Below are 18,481 nucleotides of genomic sequence, written 5' to 3'. Positions count from 1 at the left end.
CTCAGCCCTGGGGGAGCCTGCCCTTCCCCTCTGCCTCACACTCGCCCTTAGTGCCGCCCCGTCTCCTTACCTGCCTGACCCCCTTCATTAGAGATAGAATTCACTCTGTAAAACGAACCCCCCTCAGAACTGAGGATCATCTTCTGCCCTTCGCAGGAGAATCAAGGACTTCACTCTCATCACCTTTACAAACGGCAGTGGGGATGAAGGCGAGCACATGGCGCACCCCATCTCAGCACTCCCGTCTCCTACCCTGACAGCCGCTACTTTGAAGATGAGCAAGAGCAACAGAATCTATTGTGTAGGAACAATGACCTCTCCCCTGCTCCTGGCTCTTTGTGAAAGATTTCCACCCACGAAATTCCAGGGAACAGCCACCCGAAGAAGGTTGATTAACGCTTGTCTTAGCTTCTGTCTGCCGCTTCACTAGTCCCCCGCCTGCTCCCCCTCCCCAACCAAGATGTGTTTTTTGCCTTTATATTCCCCCTGCAAAGACTGTTTGGGGCTGCGAGTCTGTTTAGGGCAGAAGCCCGGTCATAGCCGCCCGCTAATCTCCAAACGGTCAGTTTGGTCTCTGTGTGAATCAGTCTCGCGTAAGACGGGTATAACAAAACCAACAAATAAATGCGACCCAACAACAAAGTGGACAAATCTGAATGAAGTATAAATCACATAAGACTTTCTATAGTATATCATTCTTAAAAAATTCAAAACCAAGCACAACTATTAATAAATACCTATGTAAGGAATCGATCTTTTAAGGAGATAGTGCTGATTCAGGAACTGCCTTCTGGGCAGAAGCAGCCATGAGGCAATTGGGTCTGTGTGTGGCTCTTGTGTTTCCAGACACATGGGTGGTGTGCGTCATACCACAAAACTGACAAATCTATGAGCCCAGGTTGTAACAAAGAGAAGTGGCCCTTGTCAGCTGGGCATGGCTCAGCGGTTGAGCATCGACCTAGGATCCAGGAGAAGTGGCCCTCAAGTGCTAAGAGTGGCAGCTGTGCCTGAGCTTTTATTTCTCACCATTTCTACAATGCATATGGCTTCCTCCTATCCCAAAAGCATGCCTTTTTTTTAATTGTTAATTTAAATTAAAAAACTCACCACAATAAATGCACAGAAAGACACTGGGATTTCTTTGCTACCAATTCTACACACTGACCAACTGAACTGACCTGACAAAACTGCAGCCCAGGGACACACAGCCCACAAGGCCAAGACGACCCTGGGGGCTGTTCCCGTGAAGGGGACAAGGCATGCACCTGTGTGGATGAGCTTCACGTGCCGCTGCAGGTAGCGGTCGATCATGAACACCTTGTTGCACCCAGGGTGGGGACAGGGCCTCTCTCGGACCTCCTCGTGGTGCTCCTTTATGTGCTTCTGTAGGGGGACAACAGCTTACCGGTCACACAGCACCTGCTGCCTCCTATGAGCCCAGCACCCTCAAAGGAACAGATCCAACCATTCCTCACTCAAGATGGGTGCTTTCCCAAGAACAAAGGCTGGCGCATCCTCCCCCATGGAGCATAGCAATGGTGGGACTGCTTCGTGTCTCTATTTCCCCAGGCTCACAGGCACCTTTGGGTGAGTCTATACCTGGTACCTCCCCCAGGCTCCCGCCCTGGCTCCAAGAGCAACCATCCTCACCTTCATGCCATCAGCCCCTCGGTACACAGCTGTGCAACCCTGGTACGGGCACTTGTAGATGGTGGGCAGCTCCTCCCTGCAACACAGCACACCATGGAGCTGCCGCCCTGGCCGCACACCCAGCAGTGCAGCCCACACCTGGCCTCACCTTTCACAGCGGAGCTTGTTCTTCCAGCCTGGCTTTGGTCCAGGCTTTTTTCGGATTTTTGGTTCTTCAGGCTTCTTGGCTTCTTTGCTTCCATTCTTCTTACCAGAGACCCTGAAAAAAAAAAAAGGAATCAGGTGCACTGATGTGTCTGACCTCCGTACACGGTTCTCATTTTCCTTCACACTCTCTCCAATGTGATTCAAGCTCCAGGGCTAACCTGCTTCAGTCTCTGTGCTTACTGGGGGCCTGGCCCTGAAACGGACCCTGAGCCACCAAAGCCAGAACAACTCAGGAGGCAAATGCCCAGTTTCTCTAGCATGGGAGGGCCAAGCTCAGGGACGATGACCACAGCAACTATGGGAATGGGCTTTCAGGGCTGAAGTCTTACCCTTATTCTAAACATCAAAACCAGACACTGTTTGGAGATACCATAAAAAATAGTAGGGAAGCTTTAGGGGTCAGTCCCTTCACCAGAAGAACCATTAAGCTGGAAAAAAGATCAGAATAACAATTGTTGAACTCTGGACCCTGATGGAGACTCACAGCAACCAGGGAAGTTCTTGAGGGGCAAGCGCAGTCTCTGGGAAGAGTGCTACGTGCTCCACCAGCTGCCACCCCCCATTCTTCAGCCCTGCTGCTGGGGCCAGAGTAGGTCATGGGGACCTTGTAAATGGGGGACCAGCACAGGTGCAATAACTTCCCCCTGTAGGGTCGATCGAAAGTTTAGACACACACACACTTGTTTTCTTTTTTGGACCCAGACATTTAAGGAACTCTGTCAGAAATCAAAGGGAGCCCTGGCTGGTGTGGCTCAGTTGGTTGGGTATCACCACATGCACCAAAAAGGTTGCTGGTTCAATTCTCGGTCAGGGCCCAGGTTGTAGGCTTGATCCCTGGTAATGGGTGTGCAGGAGGCAGCTGATCAGTGTTTTGCTCTCAAATTGATGTTTCTCTCCCTCTCCCTCTAAAAACCAGTAAAAATACATAGAAGCATAGAACAGACTTAGGGATCTCAGCGGGAAGGTGGGGGTGGGGGAGTGGGTGAGGAGAGAGTAATCAAAGAACTTATATGCTTATAAGCATAACCTATGGACACAGACATTGGTACGGGGAAGGCCTGGGGGAAGGATGCAGGGTGGAGGGGATCAATGGGGGAATAAAAAGAGGACATCTGTAATACTTTAAACAATAAAGATAAATTTAAATAAATAAAAATCAATAAAAATAATCTTAGAAGCGAGCATCTGGGGCTACATGTGACAAGCCACAGTTGACATCATCCTCAATGGTTAGAGACTGAAAGGTTCCCTCTGAGATCAAGATTGAGAAAATAGTCCTGGATACCCCAGCCAGAGAGATTAGGCAAGAAAAAAAATCAAAGCCATCTAAATTAGAAAGGAAGGAAATTTCCACTATTCACAGATCACATGATCTTATATGTAAAAACCCTAAAGAATCCACATACAAAATAAAGTTGCAGGGTACAAAATCAACACACAAATGCCAGTCCTATTTCTATATGCAGACAGTGAACAACCCAAAAAGGAAATAAAGAAAATTCATTTACAATATCATAAAAAAGAATAAAGTAGTAGTAAATTTTAACCAAGAAGTTGAAAGATTTGTACATTGAAAACTACAAAACACTGATGAAAGAAATTAAAGACCTAAATAAATGGAAAGACATCCCACGTTCACGGATTAGGACACTTACTATTAAGATGGCAATGCTTCCCCCAAAGCTATTTACAGATTCAATTCCTATCAAAATCCCAATGGTGTTTTTAGCAGAAACAGAAAAAAAGTCCTAAATTTCACATTGAATTTCAAGGGACACTGAATATCCAATCTCAAAAAACAATGCTGGAGGACTCACACTTCCTGAATCCAAAATTTATTATAAAGCTACAATAATCAAAACAGTATGGTACTGGCATAAAGACAGACATGAAGACCAATTGAATAGAATTGAGAGAACAGCCTGGCTGGGCATGGCTCAGCAGTTGAGCATCAGCCTAGGATTCAGGAGATCGCGGTTCAATTCCTGGTCAGAGAACATGCCCGAGTTGCAAGCGGGATCATGCAGGAGGCAGCCAATCATCAATGAGAACTCTCTCATTGGTGTTTCAACTCTCTCTCTCCCTCTCCCTTCCTCTCTCTGAAATCAATAAAGGTATATTTAAAAAACTAAAAAACAGAACAAAAAACAAACCCAAAAATTGAGAGAACAGAAATAAGGCCTCAGAAAGTACAATCAACTATTTTTGACAAGAGTGCCAAGAATATTCAATGGGGAAAGGACAGTCTCACCAACAAAGGTGCTGGGAAATGATATCCACACACAGAAAGAAGTTGGACCCCTAATGTACACTACATACGAAAATTAACTCAAATGGATCACGGGCCTGAATATGAGCTAAAACAATAAAGCTCTTAGAAGAGAACAGGGGTAATCTTCATGATCTTGGGTTTGGCAATGGTCTCTTAAATATGACACAAAAGCACAGGCAATGAAAGTAAAAAGAGGTAAATTGGACTTCAAAATTAAAACTTTACACCCTGGCCAGTTTGTCTCAGTGGTCAGAGTGTCAGCTGCGGACTGAAGGGTCCCAGGTTTGATTCCAGCCTAGGGCATGGACCTTGGTTGCGGGCTCAATCCCTGGCCCCAGTCAGGGCCTGTGCCAGAGGCAATCAGTCCATGTGTCTCACACCGATGTTTCTCTTTCTCCCTTCCACTCTCTGAAAAGCAATGGAAAAAATATCCTTGAGGCAGGGGAGGGAATTTTAAAAAAGAAAACTTTTGTGCACCAAATGACACTACCAAGAGCGTGAAAAAGATAACCCACTGAATAGGAGAAACTATCCCATAACTCAATAGCAAAATGACAAAAACCCAATTAAAATATGGGCAAAGGTCTTAAATAGACATTTCTCCAAAGAAGATATAAGCACATGGCCCTGGCTGGTAGTTCAGCTGGTTAGAGAGTCATCCCGATATGCCAAGGTTGTGGGTTCGAAATCTGGTCAGGGCACATACAAGAACCAACCAATGAATGTATAAATAAGTGGAACAACAAACTGATGTTTCTTTCTCTCTAAAATCAATAATTAAAAAAATAACCAGTTTTCTCCAAAATGGTGGAAGACTGGGTGGAAGCTACAGTGACACTCTCCTAGAACCAAACTGAATTACAACTAAACTATAGAAAAACCATCCTGAATAATCAACTGCAACTGAAGACGAGCTGGAGAGCACCCTCATAACCAAGGAGGAAAAGGGGAGACTGCAGAGACGGGTAGGAACTGCGGAGGCACGAGAGGACTGGCTGGGTGCCCACAGGCAGCAGCTGAAGGTCCAGAGGGATATGTGGGGGGTTCCCACTGAGGACTCTGGGGTCTAAACCCCAGGCTGGGCTCCCGTCAAGAGCACCAGAACTGAGAAAGGTGCCCACATAACATCTGGCTTTGAAAAGCAGCTGGGCTCCTGTCAGCCAGGGAGAGACAGCTGGAAATGCAGGTACCCACTTAAAGACACAACACACAAAGTTTCGTGTGCAGCCACTCACCTTGGGCTCCAGCAGAGGGAGGGTAGAGTGGACTGGAGCTGTGTGAGGACAGTCTGGGATTGCTGGCTTGGGTGAGTAGAGATCAGAGGGCAGCCATCTGGATCCCTGTGCTGAGTCATTACCCCATATGGCAAAGGACATCTTTCCAAGGCAGATATTTACCTTCCAAGCAGCTTTTGCCTGGGGGGAATGAATTGCCCCACTCTGCTGGAAAACCTCTGGACCTGCCCCACCAAGTGCAGTTTCTACTGCCTGAGGCTCCTTAAGAGACTGAATAACAGCCTCTGGGTGCTTTGCCTGATTTGCTTCTGGATCCAGAACTTGGAAAAACAGACCCTGGTGCACGTCATGGTCCTGTCCAAACACACTCAGTCCCAGCAGAGGAAACCATGAGCTGTGGAGCACGGTAAGCTTCTAACAGGGGTATTCAAGACTAGTCACAAACAGCATCTGACAGTGGCCTGCACCAGAGGCGCCATCCAAAAAAATAGAGTCCTAGCCGATCTACCTAATTCATAGAAACAAATCCAAACAGGGAGCCAAAATGGGGAGACAAATAAAAACAAGCCCCAAATGAAAGAACAAGAGAAGTCTCCAGAAAAAGAACTAAGTGAAATGGAGATAAACAATCTCTCAGATAAAGAGTTCAGAATACTGATTGTAAGGATGCTCAACAGCATAAAAAAAGATATGGAAACTATGAAAAATGACCAGTCAGAAATGAAGAATGACATAGCAGAAATAAAGAATACATTGGGAGGAATAAACAGCAGATTAGGGGAAGCTGAGGATCAGATCAGCGAATTAGAAGACAGTAGAAAAAAATCATTCAATTAGAGAACCAAAAAGAAAAAACAAAAGAGGACAATCTAAGGGAGCTGTGGACAACACGAAACATAACAATATTTGCATCACAGGAGCTTCTTAGAAGTGTCAGAGGAGGTAGAAAGTAAGCAAGATTAGAGAACCTGTTTGAAGAAATAATGGCAGAAAACTTCCCTAACCTGGTCAAGGAAAAAGTCACACAAGTTCAGGAGGCACAGAGAGTCCCAAGCAAGGAGAACCCAAAGAGGTGCACACCCAGACACATCATAATTAAAATCTTAAAAATCCAAGACAAAGAGAATCTTAAAGGCAGCAAGGAAAAAGCAAGTGGTTACCTACAAAGGAGCTCCCATAAGGCTGTCAGCTGATTTCTCATCAGAAACTCTACAGGCCAGAAGGGAATGGCATGAAGTATTCCAGGTAATGCAAAGCAAGGATCTTAAACCAAGACTCCTCTATCCAGCAAGGCTATCATTCAAAATAGGTGGTGAAATAAAGAGCTTCCCAGACAAAAAAACAACAACAAAACAGGCTAAAGGAGTTTATCACTACCAAACCAGCATTGCAAGAAATGTTACAGGGACTGCTGTAATTAGAAGTTGAAATAAAAACAGGCATAAAGAAATAAAATGGCAATAGATAAGTACCTATCAATAATAACCTTTACAAATATATGAAGTAAAAAAATAAAAATAAAAATAAAAATAATAATAACCTTAAATGTAAATGGATTAAATGCGCCAAAGGACATAGGGTAGGTGAATGGATAAGAAAACAAGACCCAAATATATGCTGTCTAGAGGAGACCCACCTCAGAACAAAAGACTCTCACAGGCTGGGGAAAAAAACCAAAAAAAATCTTCTGGAGGACTTTAAAGGAGAGATTGACAGCAATACAATCATAGTAGGGGGCTTGAACACCCCACTGATTTTACTGGAAAGATCTCCCAGACAAAAAATCAACAAGGAAACAGACTCTAAATTGCATGCTAGATCAGATGGATTTAATTGAATTTACAGAACATTTCACCCTAAAGCTGCAGAATATACATTCTCCTCAAGTGCACATGGAACATTCTCAAAGATAGACCACAGGTTAGGACACAAAACAAGTCTCTACAAGTTCAAGAAGACTGAAATCATGTCAAGCATCTTCTAGGACGTCACACAATGGAATACTATGCAGTTGTAAAAAAGAAGGGTCCCTTACCCTTTGAGACAGCATGCTGGGACCTGGAGAGTATTATGCTAAGTGAAACAAGCCAGTCAGAGAAAGGTAAGTGTCACATGATCTTACTCATATGTGGACTCTAATGAACAAAACAAACCAATGAACAAAACGGATCTAGAGACAAAGAAGTATGGAACATGCTGACAAATCTCAGAGGGAAGGCAGGGGTGGGTGGGTGGGGAGAGATTAACCTAAGAACTTATATGCATATATGCATAACCCATTGGACACAGACAATAGTGTGGTAAAGTCCTGAGGGGAGGGGTGTAGGATGGAGGGGATCAATGGGGGAAAAAGGGTGATATTTGTAATACTTTCAACAATAAAGATAAATTAAAAAAAAAAAGAAAAAAGGTAAGCATGTGAAGAGATGCCCAGCATCACCAGTTGTAGAGAAATGCAAAGCAAACGATGAGGCACCACTTCCCACACAGTATTAGGATGACTATTAAAAAAAAAGAAAATAATGTTTCAAGGATGTGGAGAAACTTGAACCTTGTGCACTGTTTCTGGGAATATAAAATGGTGCAGCTGCTGTGGAAAAGTGGATGGCAGTTCCTCAAAAAGTTAAACGTGGAATTAGCATATGATCCAGCAGCTCTACTTCTGGGTATATACCCAAAGACCTCAAAACAGGGACTTGGACAGACACTTGTGCACCAATGTTCAGAGCATTAGTTTCAATAACCAAAAGGTAAAAACAGCCCAAAATGTGGTGAAGTTCTGACAGAGGCCACAACACGGTGAATCTTGAAAACATTATGCTAAGTGAAAGAAGCCAGTCACAAAAGGGCAAATATTACCTAATTCTATGAGGTCCCTAGAATCACCACCTAGGTTAGAGGTTGTCAGGGCCTGGGGAGAGGATGGGGAGTCACTGCTTAATGGGCACAGAGTTTCTGTTCAGGGCAATGAAAAGTTTGGGAACAGTGGTGACTGTTGCCCAACATTGTGAATGCACCTAATGCCACAAAACTTAAAAATGGTAAACTTTGTTATGTGTATTTTACCACAATTTTTAAAAAAGGGTTATATATAATTGTCCTCCTCCTTAAAGAGTATATTGAGAGAACCTTTTTGATTACTGTACAGGCTTCTCCTTTCCTTGTCTCTAATAACTGTTCTTTGAACCTGGCTGCATGCCCCTGCTAACTGGCCTTTACCCTCTTCTGAGTGGCATGGGCACCTGTCAGAGCTGCACTGTGACCAGTGATTTGCCATTTCCCTCCCACCTTGCACCACATGTTTGTTGAGAGCAGGAGGCTTCAGGGGACCTGTGAGTTTCACAGGTGGGTGCCTGCAGACATGGGAGGGCTGTGTGTGGGGCTCAGTGCTGCATGCTCACTGATCTCTCTCCAGAGCTGACTACTGTCCTGTTTCTCCATAACCTGTGTTAGAACTTAAACGAAAAGAAGTCATGATTGCTTCGAAATGCTGAAGGACAGTGCCCATGTCAGGCATCGACAGCTGCAGGGGTTTGGGGTGTTCCTGAGCACAGGGTTGGGAGGAAAGTAACAGTAAAAATCATCCCTTCGTGCTAGGATGCTACATTCTACCTGCAGAGACAACACAAGTCCTTGAAAAGAGAAGATCAAGACAAGGTCACAGAAGTGACTCATCAAGGAAGTGGCATAGAAATCAGTGCCAGAGGCTCTGGCCGCTGTGGCTCAGTGGCTAGAGTGTCGGCCTGTGGACTAAAGGGTCTCCGGTTTGATTCCAGCCAAGGGCATGCACATTGGTTGCAGGTTCGATCCCCAGCCCGTTGGGGCGCGTGCGGGAGGCAACCAATCGATGTGTCTCTCTCACATCGATGTTCCTCTCTCTCTCTTATTCTCCCCCTCCCTTCCACTCTCTCTGGAAAAAAAATATATATATATCAGTGCCAGAGGCAGAGCTGAGAACAACTGCAGGGCTGAGTCCAAGCCCTGGGGTTCAGCACCAAGAGCAGGAAGAAAGCAGGAATCAGAAGTTGGCAGGGTAGACACCAGTTGGTGTGGCTGTGAGCAGGACTGGCACAGGGAAGGCAAGGAGCTCCAAAATGAGGCTGGGTCATGCCCACGGGGCTCCTGCCACTCTTATGTGGCTGTTGGTTGCCTCACAAGTGACACTGAGGCCAGGTCCCAGAGTTGAACTGGGAAAGGCCTCAGCTCACTCAGAAGCCACACTGTACTAGGCTTGGCAGGTTGACAAAACAAACTGTGCTGAGGGAGCACAGATGCGGCATCCAGGTCACCCACTGGACACCACACTCCAGCCCCAGGCTCTTGCACCAAGACTGTCCCACTTACTTTTCTGGGTAAGGCTCGAAGGACTCGTCTGAGGACTGGGTATTCTGCTTCTTGTCATTGTTGTCTTCACTCAGGAAGTCCCTAGGACAGAGAGAGAGAACCTTTAGCAAAGCCCTGGGGTGGGTGACAGATCCCATGCAACTTCCTGTCTAAAGATACCACAGGGATCCCCACATTCCGTGTTTTAATTCTCCTGAAAAGGTCTTAAGAAACCTAGAATCTCCAAATCTCTGATCACATCTCCTAATGGAATGCTCTCCTCACACCGGGACCCCAAATTCAGAAGGAGCCTCTCCATGGGCGCCCCAGGTGGGTGTGAAGACCCTCACAGGCAGTGGGATTCTGAGTAACTGGATGCTCAGAACATCACCTCATCCTACAACTGAGCACCTGTCAAGCCTACAGGTCAGCTGTCAGTCATTTCAAAGGTCACAAAAGCTAGAAAAGGCTCTGTACTGTATAACCTTCACCCTGAAGTATGAATCACTATTCACTCTCTGTTGGCGCACCCTGGACTTCCCCTGGGGTGCCACCCGTCAGACAGAGAATGGCTCGAGGCTGGCTGGTGACCTGCAAGACAGCCCTCGATCACTCCTGGTCCCAGGGATGTTTCTAGTACACACGGGTTCTTCCTGAACCTTGGTTATTGGCACCCCACTGGAGTTGCACTAAAAACTATCCCACTCTATGGATGGTGCATCTGCCCTCTGTTCCAGCCACAGCTTGTGGGGGTAGGGCAGAGAGGTGTGAGTGGTTTCTGGCTTAGCGGCAGAGAGTAGCCCAGGCACGGACAGCCCCAAGTCACACTCATGTCATGACAAAGGGCCAGAAGCTGACTTCCTTTGCTCTAGGACCATGTGGGGTCAGCATAGAACTAAGGCCTTGAAGGAGGAGACAAGCGGCAGCAGCAGAGGATGCCCACGAGACCCTCCCAGGAGCTCCACACCCAGGTCCTGCTGCCTGGTAGCTGCATCAGAGCGGGGGATCCTCTGGGACCTAGGAAGCCCCAATCAGGACTGAGAAGCCTGGAAGCACCCCTGGCCAGGACATGGGCAGCAAGCCCCTAGGATGGTAGAGTTTGGCTTTCCAAGGAGAAATTTTAGGCTGTTTAAACCCACTCTTCTCTCACCCCTCAGAAAGGTCACTGAACTCGTCTTTTACCCGATCATCCGAGGTTGAAGATGGAAACTGCTTCTCACCCAACTGCCCTGAGAAACAAAGAACAAAGCTCCTGTTACCAATGCAACGTGTAGGCAGGGCTCCCGGCAAGGAGCCCTTCCTTGTGGGGGAGCCTGGGGTCCTCCAGCCTCAAATTCTACCCACCACTCAACTCTATCCCCTGCAAGGTCCAGCACTGCTGAGCCCACTGGGCTACCCATGTCCAGCATAGGCACAGGCAGTGCTGAGTACCAGAAAGTCAGCTGAAAGTCAGCCTCAGCTGCCCAGCCCCTCCCCAGAGGTTCAGATCCAGTCGTTTCAGGGTGGGACGACTCACACTTCATGGATGTTTCAGGACATTTAAAAAAATCATTGTTGCCCTAGCCGGTTTTGCTCAGTGGTTAGAGCATCGGCCCACAAACTGAAGGGTCCCGGGTTTGATTCTGGCCAGGGCACATGCCAGGGCACATGCCTTGGTTGCAGGCTCCATCCCTGGCCCAAGTACGGCACGTGGGGGAGGCAACCAATCGATGTCTCTTTCACATCGATGTTTCTCTATCTCTCTCTCCCTTCCATTCTCTCTGAAAAGCAATGGAAAAAATATCCTCAGGTGAGGATTAAAAATAAATAAATAAATAAATAAATAAATAAATACATCATTGTTATCAAAGTACTGCATGCACAGTTTAAGAAGCCATGCAGCTTAAGGACCCTGGGACACAGTCCCCGCTCCCTCCCAGCTTCTCAGCACCTCCACCTCTCCTGGCCACCTTGGGAGCTGCACGTTCTGAAAGTGCCACAGAGGGCTGGCTCCCAGGAGCGCAGAGTCCACATGCAGAGCGTGCACGTGGCAGCCGACAGGCCCTCCCAACATGACGTGCGTGAACAGCTGCTCCATACCCATGGCGCTCAAACCAGGGCCTGAGTTTCCCTCACCACTCAGCAAAGGAGCCTGTCCACACTAGTCCCACTGAGGCATCACTAGGGCTCTGGCTGAGGCCCAGGAAGTGACCCGAAACAGCCTCAGAGGCCCCAACCGTCCCCTCCCCCCATGTCCCACAAGTGCCCTGTTCTCTCCCTTGGCCCGAGTGAGCAAGCCCTCCAGACACTGCTGGCACGGGGTTCTCAGCCCTCCTTGCTGCCAGGTGCCCACACGACACCACCACCACTTTCCACACGTGCAGACTTCCACTTCCTGCTGAGGGCCCTGCTGGCTCAGGAGTAGGAATCCTGGTCTAACAGCCCAAAGAAGCTTCCTACCTGGAGCTCTACTTGGGGGGAGGCTTGACTGAGGCAGGGGGCTCGGCCCAGGTCCCACAGGGTTGCCATCTGAACGAGGCTGGGCCAGGTCTGTGCTGGGCAGTGTCTCTGTCTCGGCCCAGGCCGTGGTCGCTCTGCCCTGGGAGCTCAGAGGGGCAGCCCCAGTGGGGTTGGACCTCCGATGCTGGGTGAGCTGTGGGGCCATCTCCTTGTCCCACGTCCACTTGACTGCCAATGCACTGTCCAGCAAGAGAGCCCCGCAGCTAGAGTTGGCATCCATGGTATAGTCGTGGCCTTGGTCGCAGCTCCACACAGCCTGGATGACACCACAATACTCGGAGGACAGCGTCCTCTGGAGGCTGGGCAGGGCTCCACAGCTGGCCGCGTGTCCATGTACCCACCCCACCAAGCCGCGCAGACTTTCGGGGCTCAATGTGATCAGGTCCACTGAGGAAAGGCACATAGACAGCAGCCCTGTGGCTGGTCAGCACCAACCCCACAGGAAGCCCACCCACACAACACACACCACATACAGGGGCACTCACCCAGACACGCTCCCTCCTCCGCCTCTTTCGGGGGCTGGGCACCCACCCTGCGAAGGATCAGCATGGCCATGAGTAGGGTACTGCAGCAAGCAGGGGGCAGGCTTGCTCCCTTCACTGGCCTTCTCCCACATGCGGGCTGCCCCTGCCCCTCCCTTCATGGGTGTCTCCTTACACTCAGAGCCATCGTGGCCCTCACCTCCCACACCATTTGCACTGGGGCTTGTACACATCTGCTGTACCCGCACCATGGCCTCCCTCCCCACTGCACAGGTTCCCACCAGGCACTTCCTGTGCAGAGAACAGCACAGCACACGGGGCTTAACCTGAGCACCCCCAAATGAACGAAGGAGGGAGCACCTACTGTGTGCAGGGCTTCCGGGGGCCCATCGGGGACACGTTGACTCTCTGCAGGAAGGACTTGAGGAGGCCATGGCACTGATAGAACTGGGCATGGCAGTTCTTGCAGACAAACTGAGACAAAGCTGGATCCTGGTGGATGGCCACCCCCAGGAGGTGCTGGAAGTCCCTGATGAAAACACGCTCCCCTGAGGGTGGTCTCTCTGAGCTCTGCCCAGGTGCCCGGCCAGAGATGCTGCGGAGACTCCGTGCAGAGAATCTCCCGTGGCAGAGGCGGCAGTGACCCATGGAGAGAGCCCGGCCTGTTCCTGGGCAAGCACAGGAGATCTTAGGTCAGTCAGCGAGGCTGCCTGCTGCACAGGACATGCAAGACACAAGCTCCAGGTGGAGCCATGTGGCCCCAGGGGAGGTGAGGCCCATGCTCTGCCAGCCTCCCAGCTCCTCAAGTGGACAAGAACACTCCATGGGGCCGCCCTAGACACACCCCTAAAACAAGCCCGTGTCTGGGCCAAAGGCTGGGCTCTGGCTCTGGGCTCCCAGCTGAACATATGGCCTTTGGGAAGATCTGGTCAGTGGAAGACTTTCTGGTCCAGAGAACCTTTCAAAGAATTCTAAATGCCTCCACAACAAGGCCAGCACTGCAGTGAGACCAAAGTCAGACAAGGACAAAGGTACCTACCGGCCAACACCCTTTGTGAACACAGACGCAGAAGCCCTCACAGAGCACGAGCAAACCAAATTCCACAAGACATGAAAGGGTCACACACCATGACCCAGTGGGATTAATTCCAGGGATGCAATGACAGTTCAGCATCCACAGGCCAATGTGATCCACCACACTAACAAAACAAAGGATAAAGCACATGCAATCATTTTGGCAGGTGCAGAAAATGTATCTGAGAAAGTTCAACATCCATTCGTGATTAAAAAACAACCCTCTCATCAAAGTGAGCATGGAGGAAACATACCTCGACATAATAAAGGCCATACATGACAAACCCAGAGCTAACATCATACTCAACAGTGAAAAGCCGAAAACTTTCCTCTCAGATCAAGGACAAGACAAAGACGTCCCCTCTTCACAACTTCTATTCAACCTAATATTGTAAATACTAACCAGAGCAATTAGGCAAGAAAAACAAATAAAAGGCATCCAAATTGGAAAGAAAGCAAAACTGTCTGTATTTACAGACATCATATTATATACAGGAAACCCTAAAGGCGTCTCACACACACACACAAATACTTGTTAGAACTAATAAACAAATTCAGTAAAGTCACAAGATACAAAATCAATATGTAAAGTCAGTTGTAACAAACTATCAGAAAGAGAAATTAAGAAAACAACCCTATTTTCAATTACATCAAAAAGAATAAAATACCTAGGAATAAATTTAACTCAGCTGGTGAAAGACCTGTACACTGGAAACTGTAAGACGATGATGGAAGAAACAGAAGACACAAATAAAAAAAAAGTTCTATGAATTTGAAGAATTCACATTGTTAAAATGTCCACAATACCCAAAGCCATCTAAAATTCAATATTATCCTTATCAAAATTAAAATAGCATTTTAAAAATCGATTTTTAAAATGCTATTTGGGGGGGAGGGGAAAGAAACGTCCATTTATTGTTCCACTTATTTATACATTCGTTGGTTGATTCTTTTTTTTTAATCCTCACCTGAGGACGTTTTTCACTGATTCTAGGGAGAGAAACATCAACGTGAGAGAGAAATATCGATCAGTTACCTTCCCTATGCACCCTGACTGGGAATCGAACCTGTGACCCTTCAGTGTTCAGGACAATGCTCTAACCAACTGAGCCACAACGGCCAGGACTGGTTGATTCTTGTATGTGCCCTTACAGGGGATTGAACCCATAACCCCGCTGTACTGGGACAACGCTCTAACCAACTGAGCTACCCAGCCAGGTCCAATAACATTTTTTGAAATATGTTTTTATTGATTTTAGAGAGAGGAAGGGAGAGGGACAGAGAGATAGAAACATCAATGAGAGAGAAACATGGATCAGCTGCCTCCTGCACGCCCTCCACTAGGAATCGTGCCCTGACCGGGAATCAAATCGGTAACCTCTTGGTTCGTGGATCAATGTTCAACCACTGACCTACACTGGCAAGGCTCCAACAGCATTTTTAACTAAATAGAACTAACAATCTTATAATTTATATGGAACCACAAAAGATCCCAAATAGCCAAAGCAACCTTGAGAAAGAAAAACAAAGCTGGAGGCATCACAATTCCTTATTTCAAACTTTATTACAAAGCTAAAGTAATCAAAACAGTATAGCATTGACATAAAAATAGACACATAATGGAAGAATAGAGGGCCCAGAAAAAAACCCACGCATACATGGTCAATTAATCTATGACAAAGGAGCCAAGAATATATAATGGGGAAAGGACCGTCTCTTCAATAAATGGTGTTGGGAAAACTGGAAAGCCACATGCAAAAAAATAAAACTAGACCACTGTCTTATCCCATACACAAAAGTCAACTCAACACTGCTTAAAGACTTGAAAAGCCTGACACCATAAGATGACTAGAAAAAAACATAGGCAGTGAAGTCCTCGACATTTATCTTGGTGATGATTTTTTGGGTTTGACACCAAAGCAAAGGCAACAAAAGCAAAATTAAGAGGAACTGCATCAAACTAAAAAGCTTCTGCACAGCAAGAAAACTATCAACTAAATGAAAAGGCAACCTACTGATTGGAGAAATTATTTACCAATCATATACCTAAGGGTTAATATCCAAAACATACAAAGAACTCATACAACTCAATAGCAAAAAACACATACAACCTGATTTTAAAATGTACAGAGGATCTGAATCAACATTTTTCCAAACAAGACATACAGATGGCCAACAGGTACAGTAAGTCCTCACTTAATGTTGTCCTCAGGCTCTTGGAACTGTGGTGAAACAACATACAAGGAAACCAGTTTTACAAAAAGCTAAATGATATAAACACGAGTTAAGTTCCTATGGTATCTTGTCGAATTTGTAACAAAACTATGCTGATGAAACAATGTTATTCAAGAACCTGCTGTATATGAAAAAGTGCCCAACATCACTAATTATCAGGGAAACGCAAATTAAAACCACAATGAGATCCCACCTCATACCTGTCAGAATGGCTATCATCAAAAAGAGAACAAATATGCCCAGCCAGCATGGCTGAGCATCGACCTAGGATCCAGAAGATCGTTGTTCAATTCCCGGTCAGGGCACATGCCCGGGTTGCAAGCTTGATCCCCAGCAGGGGGCGTGCAGGAGGCAGCCCATCAATGACTCTCATCATTGATGTTTCTCTCTCTCTCTCCCTCTTCTTTCCTGTCTTTGAAATCAATAAAAACATATTAAAAAAAGAGAACAAACAGCAAGTGTTGGCAAGCATGTAGAAAAAGGGAACCCATGTGCACTGTTGGTGGGAATGTAGATTGGTACAGCCATTATAGAAAACAATATGGAGGGTCTTAAAAAAATTAAAGATTTAACTGCTTTATGACCCAGTGATTACTTCTGGATACATAGCCAAAGGAAACAAAAACACTACCTATAAAAAAATATATGCACCCCCATGTTCACTGCAGCATTATTTACAGTAGCCAAGACCTAAAAACCACCCAAGTGTTGCCCTGGCTGGTGTGGCTCAGTTGGTTGGAGCATTGCCTGGTACACCTAAAGGTGGCAGGTTCAATTCCTGATCAGGGGACATACCCAGCTGTGGGTTTGACCCCTGGTTGGGGTGCTTGAGAAGCAACTGATGGATGTTTCTCTCTCCCTTCCTCTCTCTAAAATCACCTAAAAAAAATCTTTAAAAAAACACAGTAATCTAAGTGTCCATCAATGTGTGAATGGCTAAAGATGTGATATACAAAGATATCTACATATATACATATACAATGAAATGGTATTCAGCCATAAAGAAATCAATCCTGCCATTTGTGGCAATGTGGATGGACCTTAATGGCCTTATACTAAGTGAAATAAATCAGAGAAAGACTAATACCATATGATCTTACTCATATGTGGGAATTAAAGAAAGAAAAAAACCTGAACTCATAGACAGAACAGACTGGCGGTGGCCAGGGCGGGAGGAGGTGCTGGTGAGTTGGGTGAAGGCGGTCTAAAAGTACAAACTTGCGCCGACAGGAGTCAGTCCTGGGGAGGCATGTTCAACACGGAGGCTAGTTAGCAACGCTGTACTGTGCATGTGGAAGTTGCTGAGAGAGTAGATCTTAGAAGTTCTCATAAAAAAAAGTTGTAACTGTGCGATGATCGATGTTAACTAGACACTGGTGATCACTTCACAATATTTACAAATACCGAAATATTACGCTGTACATCTGAAACTAATGTTACATGTCAATAGCTCAGTAAAAATTTTTTCAAAGAAAACTCTAAAAAATATGTTTTAAATAAATGCCTCCACAACTGTGTAAGTTCATAAAGGAAGCTGGAAACTTCATTCCCTCGCGCCGCCGGCCTGAGACCCCACGTGAGGGGCGGCGCCCGGCGCCCGCCTCGGGGACCCGCGGGCCGCGGGTGGGCGCAGCCGCCAGGGCGGCCCTCGGCCCGCGTTAGAGCAGCGGCGGGAGCCGCGGGGAGGACGCGCAGCCGCCCGCGGGGCGGGGCGGGAGGCTCAGCGCCGACTCGGGGCGCAGGCCGGCGGCTGCAGACGCGCCGTGACTACCGAGCCGCGTCGGCAGGAAGGGTCAGTGTCTTGCGAAACATCACCCCGCGCGGGCGCCAGGGCGGCCCCGCCTGCCTCCCGGCCGCCCAAGGACGGCGGGGAGAGGCCCGGGGGCCGTGGTCCCCGGGCGGGACGCGGTCACTGGCGGCTGGCCGGACCCACCTGCCTCGTCCGCGCCGTCCTCGCCCCCGTCCCCGCAGGCCCGCGCGGGCCCCCAACCCAGTCGCGAAGCCACCAAGGCCGCCGCGTCGTCCACGCTCGGCCCGCTGCGGGAGGGGCGGCCCCGGGTCGGGCCGCCGCCCGAGCCCCCGCACTGCCCCGCAGCCCCAGGCGACAGGAAGCGGCCGAGCCGGTCCCGTTTCATGGCGGCCGCCCGGCGCCCCGCCCCGCGCGGCTCCGCTCGGCCCGGCTCGGCTCTCGGCTCGGCTGCGCTCGGCGCGCGCGGCTCGCCGGGCTGGGTGGCGTGGCCCCTGGGTCCCGCTCGGGCCGAGCTGTCGCCTGCTCGGCGGGGCTGCGCTCGGGCTCGCCCGTTCCCGCCGGACGCCGCCGCTGGGCTCCGCTCAGCTCCCTGGAAGCGGGGCGGGCGGGCCGGCCGAGCAGGGAGGGGCGGCGTGACCAGGGCGAGGGGCGGGGCGAGGGGCGGGGCCGCGCAGAGCGCGTGTGGCTGAAGTGGCGTGAAGGGGTCGGCTGCGGAACGCGCACGCTCGCGGCAACCGCGTGAAGAGGGATCGGA

General features: G+C 48.4%; 1 protein-coding gene across 5 annotated transcripts in view; it reads right to left on the bottom strand.

Annotated features, from left to right (window-relative positions):
- ZNF276 (zinc finger protein 276) overlaps window positions 1-18,335 on the bottom strand; it is a 28,304-nt gene extending 9,969 nt beyond the window's left edge. Inside the window, exons 1-9 of one of the 5 annotated variants that reach the window (XM_081119398.1) lie at window positions 17,911-18,335; window positions 13,033-13,336; window positions 12,672-12,718; window positions 12,127-12,573; window positions 10,838-10,916; window positions 9,709-9,789; window positions 1,799-1,909; window positions 1,651-1,726; window positions 1,266-1,383 (exon numbers count right to left, since the gene is read on the bottom strand). In XM_081119398.1, the coding sequence (XP_080975524.1) occupies window positions 1,266-1,383; window positions 1,651-1,726; window positions 1,799-1,909; window positions 9,709-9,789; window positions 10,838-10,916; window positions 12,127-12,573; window positions 12,672-12,718; window positions 13,033-13,336; window positions 17,911-18,112 (1,465 nt within the window). In that variant the 5' untranslated portion in view covers window positions 18,113-18,335. Of the gene's footprint in view, window positions 1-1,265; window positions 1,384-1,650; window positions 1,727-1,798; window positions 1,910-9,708; window positions 9,790-10,837; window positions 10,917-12,126; window positions 12,574-12,671; window positions 12,719-13,032; window positions 17,632-17,910 lie in introns of those variants that run through there. The other 4 variants (XM_081119395.1, XM_081119397.1, XM_081119396.1 and 1 more) reach the window with 4 other exon arrangements.
- Between the last annotated feature and the right edge of the window lie 146 nt (window positions 18,336-18,481).

Source organism: Miniopterus schreibersii (genome assembly GCF_964146895.1).
Source record: "Miniopterus schreibersii genome assembly, chromosome: 18".
Taxonomy (NCBI): Eukaryota; Metazoa; Chordata; class Mammalia; order Chiroptera; family Miniopteridae; genus Miniopterus; species Miniopterus schreibersii.
This window is presented reverse-complemented; position numbering and strand designations above follow the sequence as displayed.